This window comes from Mycteria americana, chromosome 6 (assembly GCF_035582795.1).
Source record: "Mycteria americana isolate JAX WOST 10 ecotype Jacksonville Zoo and Gardens chromosome 6, USCA_MyAme_1.0, whole genome shotgun sequence".
In the NCBI taxonomy this organism is placed as follows: Eukaryota; Metazoa; Chordata; class Aves; order Ciconiiformes; family Ciconiidae; genus Mycteria; species Mycteria americana.
Window position 1 is genome coordinate 50,400,640 of NC_134370.1, and position 10,398 is coordinate 50,411,037.

General features: G+C 41.5%; 1 protein-coding gene across 1 annotated transcript; it reads left to right on the forward strand.

Moving 5' to 3' along the window:
- Positions 1-2,998: 2,998 nt before the first annotated feature.
- CHRNA3 (cholinergic receptor nicotinic alpha 3 subunit) lies at positions 2,999-8,850 on the forward strand. Its single transcript, XM_075504183.1, has 5 exons — positions 2,999-3,117; positions 3,194-3,238; positions 4,798-4,907; positions 6,142-7,153; positions 8,656-8,850. The coding sequence occupies exons 1-5, from the start codon at positions 3,097-3,099 to the stop codon at positions 8,782-8,784; spliced, it is 1,317 nt and encodes a 438-aa protein (XP_075360298.1). The 5' UTR covers positions 2,999-3,096; the 3' UTR covers positions 8,785-8,850.
- The last annotated feature ends 1,548 nt before the right edge of the window (positions 8,851-10,398 follow it).

The window sequence follows — 10,398 nt, forward strand, 5'->3', positions numbered from 1 at the left end:
TTATGATTGAACTTCAAACACAACTCCCTATTCTTCCCCATCTCCTTCACCCTGAACAATAAGGTTTTGTGGGATCAAGCTGGGATCCTATACTCCTATTCCCCTTCCCAAATTTCACCTTTCTAATCCATGAAAGCAGGAACAGTCCAAAGGCAGCTATTCTCAAGAGCTTTGGTCAAGTTTGGTCTCCAACTCAAACCCCTGGCTCTTGCCAGATGCCAGCTGCTATGTATATCACTCTGGGCGTAGATCCTGGCAACAGTTGTACATGTCTTTAATTATTCCTGGGAATAGCACATCCTTTTTATACAATCAAGCACCTAGCACATGCGCTTGCAAGACGAGACACAGGCAGGAAAAAAACCTCAACATTAGCAGCATAATTGGAAATTCAGGTCCCATAATCTCAGTTCACTGCTAAATCAGGCATCCCTAATGTCAATATACGTTTCAGCACAATTCAATTATAAGATTTTTATTAATTAAACTTCTCCTAGTAGCTTGGCATGAGCTTCTGATAGAGAAGGATCCTGTATAGCAGCTGACTGGAAAAATCTTTAGCATTGTCAGATAACTAGGTTCATTTATGCACCAGTTTAAGGACTCTTGCCTATTATCCTTGCCAGAAGACTGCTCTTTGCCTACAATAACATCTGTTTTGCCTGCAATTTATTTGCTGTTTCCAATGCTCTGACAGCCTGGGTAGCTAGAAAGGGGGCAGCACAGCAAACCTAATGGGAGCTCACTGCGCAGAACTGTGTTCGGGGTCCTGCCGTCTGCTGCTTCCAGGCGTTTCACGCATCGGAGGAGCGGAGCTCTCTGTACTTCCCATGCTCATACAATCCTGGCAGCTAAGCTCATCTTCAACAGCCTCTGTCGACAGGCAGTAATTCATAACACCATGGAGAGCACTCACACTCTCCTTCTAACTGCTGCTGTTTGCTTTCTCTGTCAAGGTGAGTGATCCTTAATTTGTTTATTCTTTGTTGGTGAAGGGGGGGGTGTTGAAAAGGTGAACAGGAGATGGCTTTGGTGCAAATTATTTTTAAGAAGTGCTGAAGCTGACTCCAAACTAATGGATAAATTTAGAGAATCCTAGTACAGCTCTTTTTGTTACATAGTTTGTTGTTGGTTTGTTTGTTTTTTTTTATTTCTCCTTGTAAAGTAGTTAAGTAGTCCTGATTCAAGATGCCAAACAGGACACACAAAGCCATTTTAGCATTAAGAAGAGAAAGCACCTTACATGTAAAGGTGTGGTTTTACATATTGTAGAGAAGACCACAAGAAAGTGACAATATTAAACAGCTTTAAATATGTGCTGCAAACAGTGCACCTTCTCTCTGCAGATATAGAAAGCACCAAAACATTTAAATAAAAAAAAACATTAATGCAGTTCTCTAGATACAGTGGATGCTAGATTTAATTAGAGTGCGGGTGATATGTAAAAAGGCTGGCACTTTGGGATTGATTATAATAGATACTCGTTAAGATCTAGCTTTAAAATTATTTACATAAAAGATTTGGGAGTATTTGTTCCAGCAAATCTTGATCTGAGAGATATGAGATACCAATAAATAATAAGGGCAAGTCTGCAAGGCTAGCAGTTAAAGTGTGAAAGAAATGCGTTCATTTTTTAGTTAGCAAGTTGGCTTGAATGATTTCACCAATCTGAAAATAAAATTGCCCTCCAAGTGAACAGGAGAAGGGTGGGGGGAACAGGTTTTAGCTGAATACAGTTTCACATGAGGGGAACCCTCTTGTCTTAGGGAGAAGGGAGCTCTTACAAAGATCGGAAGGTAACACCTGCTTTGTGAAACACTACAGATCAGTCACCTGCAGATAATTCTACCTCCCATCTCTTTCTCTACTGAAAAAAACTGTCTGGCAAAAAAAATAAACATGCCCTTGCAAATATCTGTACATTCATATTTGTGTTTCAAAGGAACTGTGGAGTATGTTCAACAGACTTCAGTTATGTGCCTTTGCCAAATTTGCATAGTGTCATCCATAAATGACAAAACAGGCCTTTTTTGGTTTTCAGTTGGAGTGCTTGAAGATGTGTCATCCAGAAGAGATTTTAAGAGAGAGTCTCCTAAAAATAAAAGGCTGTGGGCTTTTAAATAGCACCTAGTTGTCAGGATGGCTATTGCCTAGCTAGCTCCAAGACTAAAAAGGTAGTTTGAAATACAGGCTCTCACACCTCATCCCGAAACAGTTGAAAGACCTTGTTGTTTAAGAATTTCCGTTTGCAGCCTTTCTGTCTCAAGGCACCATAAGCAGCAGTTATCAGTGGCAAAATGGACAACAGGAATATATTATGAATAAAAATTACTTAGAATAATAAATAGATAATTAGCACGTTTCTTTGAATATGCTGAAAAGTCTTTTAATATAATGGTCAATCTTTTTTTAATCCTTTTTTTCATATTTTAACAAGCAGGCTGTTACCATCACTATAATCGTGCAACCATGACTCAGGCTAGAAAGCAGAGTTCTCATTTCCTGGGAATCCTCCTATTGCAAAACACTCCAACAGCTTACAAGCGGCCTGGTCTGTTGGGTTACACTTTTCCCTTCCTCTGCTCCACACCCCTGCAGTTTCGGCAGGTCTAGGGGACTAGGCCTGTGAGGGGAAAGTGCTTTTGCACCTCCAGTTCTTCAGTAACTCCCTGAAACTATTTTTTTAACCCATTTGCAAAGATGCACATGAGGAAAACTCTGTCATAGCATTGCCTTTCATTGCTTTTCTTCTCCCAGCCTAAGTAAATGCCAATCATGACACACTACTACCCGCTTACACAAGGCTTGGCCTTTTCCGACGCATCACATGGATGCTAAGTGATTAATACACAGCAAGATGGGTACTAAAAGCGGCATTACCCCCCACTCCGACTAAGCATCCCCACATGGGGTCCTGCTGCCTCGGAGGGTGCTGCACCTGCCTCCGTGGCCGCTCACCCCGCCGTGCCCTCCACAGGCTGCTGCGGGTCCGAGGCCGAGCACCGGCTCTACGCAGCCCTCTTCAAGAGCTACAACCAGTTCGTCCGTCCCGTCAAGAACGTCTCGGACCCCGTCATCATCCAGTTCGAGGTGTCCATGTCCCAGCTGGTGAAGGTGGTGAGTACCCGCCCCGCCGGGGCGCTCGCGGCGACGGGAGGGCCGGCGCCGCTCCCGACACACCTCTGTTTTCTAGGACGAAGTGAACCAGATAATGGAAACCAACTTGTGGCTGAAGCACGTAAGTAGAGCTCTCTGATAGCCCAGACAGCACCATCTCAGCTCCTCCCCAGCGCGGGAGGTGCTCCCCACTCCGGGCGGGGGGATCCCGGCCCTCACGGGCCGCGCCAGGGGGCAGGAAGAGACGCTTGCCCAGCGAGGCATCTGCGAGCTCCCGGGAGCACCGGGCTCGCCAGGCCAGCGCCAGGCCTCCCTCCCTCGGGGCAAAGGCGCAGCCTAGGGAGGCATCACGGGCACAGGCAAGGCCCCCACCGGGGCCCAGGGCTCCAACAACGGCCGCCCCCCTCAGCGCTCTCCTCCGCGCCGGGAACGCCGCCGGGACGCCCTCGCCGGCGTGCTGCTGCCCCCCAGCGGCGCGCGGCGGCCGCGGAACGCCTCCCGCCGCGGGCGCCGGCATCGGCACCGCGCGGCAGATCCCTCAGCGGCTCCCCCGACCGGGGCTGAGGGGAGGGAAGGGGAGGGAAGGGGAGGGGAGCAGAGGGGAGCAGCGCTGCACGGCCCTGCTCTGCCCGGCCCTCCGCGCCGCCTGCCCGGGCAGGGCTGGCGCCCGGGCCCCTGCAAGGGGACACCTCCGAGCTCCTTAACTGACCGGCCAGAAACAACGTCGTCGTCGTCGTCGTCGTCGTCGTCGTCGTCGTCGTCGTCGTCGTCGTCGTCGTCGTCGTCGTCGTCGCCGCCGCCACCGACCCCTCCACCTTTCCGTCTCACCGACTCTGGGTGCTGCAGCGTTTAAATACAGGCCTGGCTCGTGGTCCAGCTGTTAAATTAGGTTGCGAGTCGTCTGCTGCAGCCATAACCCTCCTACACTTAATATAGTCACCAAATACTATATTTTTCTCTGAAGTCTCCGAAACACGCTGCCTTGCCAGACACCGACGCACAGAGGAAGTACCTCAGCACGGCGGTGCACAGCATCACTTCGTGCTGTTTAGCTCCCGGAAAGTGAGAACAAACCAAAAATGTTGATTTCACTTAAAAGGATCTTTATGGGTTAAAAATCCAATTACTCACTGTTGCAGTCAGCTTAATAACCAACTTAATTCCCGGCTTCCCCTTAACATTCAACTTTGTTAAACTGTGGTTTAACAAGCCCTAATGAACAAGACTGTTACTTAACTGAGCAATGACACGCTGCAGCTCTTTCTAACCTATCTACCCAGGGTCCTTCACTCAATGCTTACATCTAGCACCACAGCCTCCTATCAATTTGTTTTCACCACCTCACAGATACCTGGCTTTTTGAGACCTAAGTTATTATTAAAGTCCTACACTCTCTGGCAAGAGAGTGTCTTATTCCCTCTTTCACCTTGTTTCAGCTACTGAGTAGACATGCCTGGGACATGGAGTCACACACATCTAAGTCATATCTAGACCAGCAGGCCCACAATCTCCATGTGAATAAACATCAGACATACATGTTTGTGGAAGAAACATCTAATCATTGTAGTATCCAAAATAAAACAACCCTAGAAGTGATATGACAGCACTTGATTTGAGTCTAGTGCACTGAATTTCAATTTCTTCACAAACCTAAGATAGACTCCTTTCTTCCATCATTAGATCTGGAACGATTACAAGCTTCGGTGGAATCCAGCGGACTATGGAGGTGCTGAATTCATCCGAGTACCATCTGGCCAGATCTGGAAGCCAGATATTGTTTTATACAACAAGTAAGACTCTTGCATATTTATCTTCTTGATTCAGGAAGAAGGGGGGTGGTGTTACTAGTTAAAAAAAAATCAGCAGCATGTTCACTGAATTAACTGAAAAAGCCTGCTTTTCAACACACCTGTGTCTCACATCTCCCTATTGCTGTACTTGCCTCCATACCATCTACATCAGCATCACTGGGCAGGAGCCAGCTCCAAACCTGGAGCTGCAAGTGGGCAGGTCAAAGTGAACCTTGCTTTTCCCCTTCACAAGCCCCCACTTTTACTATTATTTTTGCCACTTTCTACAAAGGAAATGGCAAGAAATTCCCTTAGACACGAGAGTTCTTGTCCATGAGTCAGTCCTTTAACTGAAAAAAACTGCAAATTCTAGCTTTTTAGCAGTTCAACTTGCAAGTTGACACCTTTACAACAATAGTGTTGACATATAAAAGCCACAGGTAAATCTACTTTGGATGTCAGTTTCTGTGACTGTGAGGAGCCAAACCATAACTAAATGGATCCTTCTGCTATGTATGGAAGCAGTTCTCAGTGAAATGAACTTAACTACACAGATCCAAAACTTAGGTCTATGAAACAACAGTGATGACACTCCTTTTCTAACTGTGGCCTTAAACCTTTAAATTACCTTTTTAGTTTTACTTTTTCATATAAACAACTGAAATTGTCACACAGATCTTATATGATCTGTGTGATCAGGATAGCAACGTGGGTCTTAAAAAAAACCCTCACCAAATACTCTCCTTGTGCAAAGATACACCAACCCTAATCCCTCTTTCAATAGTTACTATCTGCACTGCCCACAGAAGAGGTGAAGTACCAGTACTGCAGGTATCCTCTTACCAGCCCTTGGGTTCTGATGTGCTTGATCTAGAACAGATTAGAATAAAATAGTTCAGTTGGAAGGGACCTACAACGATCATCTTAGTCTGACTACCATTTGCAATCTCCTATTTGCTGCTTTGAATATTGATCGCAGTAAGTCATATTATTCTAAGGGAGAATATTTCCTTTCAAATCCTCCATAGTAAATTTATACAGCTGTTTATTTCAGTTTAACCAGGCAAATTTGACAGCTGCTGACTCAGTCCAGCATATGCAATTCAGCTCCATGTCAACATGTAATTGCTGACTTTCCCAAAACAGATTAAAGAGTTAATGTCTATGATCCTAATCTATGAAACTACCTGGAGTAGTTGCATTCTAATTTTTGTTATTTTTATTTGCTTTACAGTGCAGTTGGGGATTTCCAGGTCGATGACAAGACAAAGGCCCTATTAAAATACACGGGTGATGTGACCTGGATACCTCCGGCTATATTTAAAAGCTCATGTAAAATAGATGTAACCTACTTCCCATTTGACTATCAGAACTGCACCATGAAGTTTGGTTCCTGGTCTTACGATAAAGCCAAAATTGACTTAGTTTTAATTGGCTCTACAATGAACTTGAAAGATTACTGGGAGAGCGGAGAATGGGCTATTATTAAAGCTCCTGGGTATAAACATGACATCAAATACAACTGCTGTGAAGAGATATATCCAGACATCACATATTCTCTTTACATTAGACGTTTACCTTTATTTTACACTATCAATATGATTATTCCATGTCTGCTGATTTCTTTTCTGACTGTCTTAGTTTTCTATTTGCCTTCAGACTGTGGTGAGAAGGTGACACTCTGCATATCAGTCCTTCTATCTTTAACAGTGTTCCTTCTTGTTATCACAGAAACCATACCTTCTACTTCCCTGGTAATTCCACTTATTGGGGAATACCTCCTTTTCACCATGATATTTGTAACTCTATCTATTGTCATTACGGTATTTGTACTTAACGTGCACTACAGAACACCCAAGACACACACAATGCCTGTGTGGGTGAGAACCATTTTCTTGAACTTACTTCCCAGGATCATGTTTATGACAAGGCCTGCCAGTGATGAAGAGAATAATCAGAAGTCAAAACCATTTTTCACTTCTGAGTTTTCAAACTTAAATTGCTTCAACAGTTCTGAAACTAAATGCTGCAAAGATGGCTTTGTATGTCAAGATACGGCATGCAGCTGTTGTCAGTATCAACGAATGAAGTTCTCAGATTTCAGTGGCAATCTCACAAGAAGTTCAAGCTCTGAGTCTGTGGATCCTCTACTTTCACTTTCAGTTCTGTCACCAGAAATGAGAGATGCTATTGAAAGTGTTAAATACATTGCAGAAAATATGAAAATGCAGAATGAAGCAAAAGAGGTAAGAACATATTTTACTACTCAAACTGCAATTACCATTTGCCATTAGCATGTTTTGTAAGAACAAGAGATCTTCCCCCCCCCCCAAAAAAAAAAAAAAGAGAGAAAAAAAGGACAACACAGACCATTATTTTATACAGGTAAATTACCCAAGCTCTATTACAAATATGTGCCATTTTGAACGTAGATAATTTTGGGGAGCAGCTCTGTTGCACAACATTCTCTTTATTGACAACACATACACTAAGTGAAGCATGTTAAGGTAACCACTGCTAGGGAAACATACCTGAGTATCCATCCTACAAGATTCAGAGTGAGGATTTTCCAAGTTATAATCTTAATAGTGGAATTTGCTGACTCTGTGGCCTTTAGAAAGTTACATTCTCCCTCCCACATCTTACCATCAATAACAAAGAATGTAAGAATGAATGTCCTTCACAGTGATGTTGTTGCTTATTCTGCAGCTGCTGCAGAGTAAAATGCTGTAGCTAAATGAGACAACTGCTGCAAGACGGGGACCATCATCTTTCATAAAACTGCATCTTGAGGCAATAAAAAAAATTTAAACTTTTCTTTTTAATCACATTCCTCAAACATACTAAGAACAGTAGCCACACCACCGCAGTCATCACTGAATTTAAATCCTCTGCAGCATGGCACTTAAAGTTAGAATGAAGTTATTTTGTTTATGTTGAGATCAGAACTTTATTTAGAATTAGATGGTATAGAAAATATGGGGTTGTTCTGGTTTTTTTAAGTCTGCCTTAACAAACGAATTCTAAGCTAAAAAAAACCAACAAATGCATTATTCATTTATTAGCCTTCCTGAAGAAAAATGAAGTAATTTAAATTGTAATCTCAAGAGTAACTAAAATGATGACCTAATGTAGTTACTATTAATATACAACATATATAATACTTCAGGGTCACTCTTGTTATAATGCCCACTGTGGGAAAAAAAAAAAAATTAGAAAAATCTGGTTTTTGGAAACTTGGTTCCCTCTCTACATGGAAGGTAAGGAGATGAATTTTACATCATGTATGAGAACAATCAAATTTCAGTACTACATAAGAAATGTACCAAATAACTATATACCAATTAACCTTTGTTAACCTTTGTTACATACTGCCTAAAGACCAGTAGGAGCAGTCTGTTTCAGTAAAGTTTTCTGGACAAACCTGATGACCTAAGCATGTAGAACTTTTCACTTCTGTTTTTGGCATACGGAAGAGAAATTGTATCTTGGGAAGTCCAGTGTCTTGGTGAACAACTTTTTGTATTTGAAGAAGTAGCTTTTGGCTTTGCCATAAATAGCATATTCAAATAAAGCTTCTTCAAGATTAATTCATTTGTCAATGAAAACAGAGATATGTAAGTTGTGCATATATGAAAGGCATCTACACATGGAAAAAAAACTGCTTCCTATATAGAATGGAACTAATTGCTAATGCAAGTTATTCATCCAATAAACATGCCTACTTGCTATTCAATTTATTTTTCAGATTCAGGATGACTGGAAATACGTTGCCATGGTAATCGATCGTATTTTCCTATGGGTTTTCATCCTGGTATGTATTCTAGGAACAGCAGGATTGTTTTTACAACCTTTGATGGCTGGAGATGAAATGTAAAGATTAAATAGTATGTTGTGAAATCAAAGAAAACTTTTGCTAACCACCTCTGCAGCCCCACCCCAGCACCTGATGTCTCTTCTATGTGTAGTAGAATAAGGATCGCTCTTGGTCTCAACTTTGCTTGACCAAGAAGGCTTTGTTAAAAATGGGGGGGGGGGGGGGAGATTTGAACCTTTACAACAGCTAATCTCAAAGTAATAAGAGCTATGCTTGACAACTACTTTTTGCAATAACTGGAAAAGATGGAGGTAGTACATTAAACTTTACAGGAATGGTTTAAGAAGGGGTTGATAAAGAAACTGAAAATTACATGAATATTCAGAAAGTCAAGACAGGTTGAATACTTTGGGCTACTAGGTTTGTTTCCATGAGTAAAGTTCCACTGGTGCCAAGTCTCTTCAGACCATGACAGGATCTTCTGGGAATAAGTTCATACTGAGTTCAATGAATGCCCTCGTGAAGACAAAATGGTTTAGGAAGTATACATACCACATTGCTAGAATGCAGACATTGCCACCTGGTGTATAAACTGACTTAAACAGTGGGAGAAAAGGACCATGGGCAGGTTTATTACAAAAGCAAAACAAATAGGTAAATAATAGATGATGGTAATAAAGCAACCATAATGTAAACTCTGTACATCCCCATATTTCAATGTATGAGAAGACTGTTAGAAAAAACAAGCTATTTAAACATAATAATGTTTAAAACTGTGTACAAGTAAAACACGCACTAAGATGCAGTCTGCAGGTTATGCGAAGGATCAAAATACTTTGACAGGATAGTTTGGATACAGAAGCATCCTGCTATGGTGAAGTGTTTTATGACAAGGGAAGGCAGGTAGATACAAAATAGTCCTGTAAAGTATGCTAAAATTGCTTCTTAGGCATACATTTTCTTTTTTTTTAATCAGTAACTGCAGATAATTTAAAAGCATGAATAAAGAATGCAACAAAATACTGTAATGAGAAAATATTTTGTAAAAATATGAACTGTTCTCTCTGTACCAAACTGGAAACTTTTAGGAAATACAGTGTATCAAGTGATGTAACATTTATGAAAATAAAGAGAATCAAGCTGCTGAAAATTGTGGGGTTTTTTGTTTTCATTTATTTTGACCGAGTGACAAAAACCTATATAAGGTAGCATTAGCTACAGTTCAACACATTCAGAAACAAGTTACATAAGTAAGGTCCATGCTTCTGAGTCTATTAAAATTATTTTGTTTCAGACACACCTGGTAAGCTGAAGAACCCAAGGATTCTAGTGTCAGCTATCTAATCTGTATTTATCATGATCAGGTTGTAGAAGTGACTAAAAGAAATTCATGCATTCACAAAAACTGTGTGTTACTAGTATAAAGACTGGGACTCCATTGGCCAATATGCTGCCAATCACCTTATGATATAATTGGGTAGTCTACAGACATCATTTAACAAGGGGAAAGAGATGATGTGGGGATTTAAAAAAAAAAAAGGTAATATATATAGCTAATCTATAGTTTCATTTACTTTGCTTTCTGTTCAGGTAAGGGTAAACTTCAGTAATTCAAACCCAAGGAGGACTATAAAAAAATTTTGCATTTGAAGAGGAAATAAGATATCTAAAGTA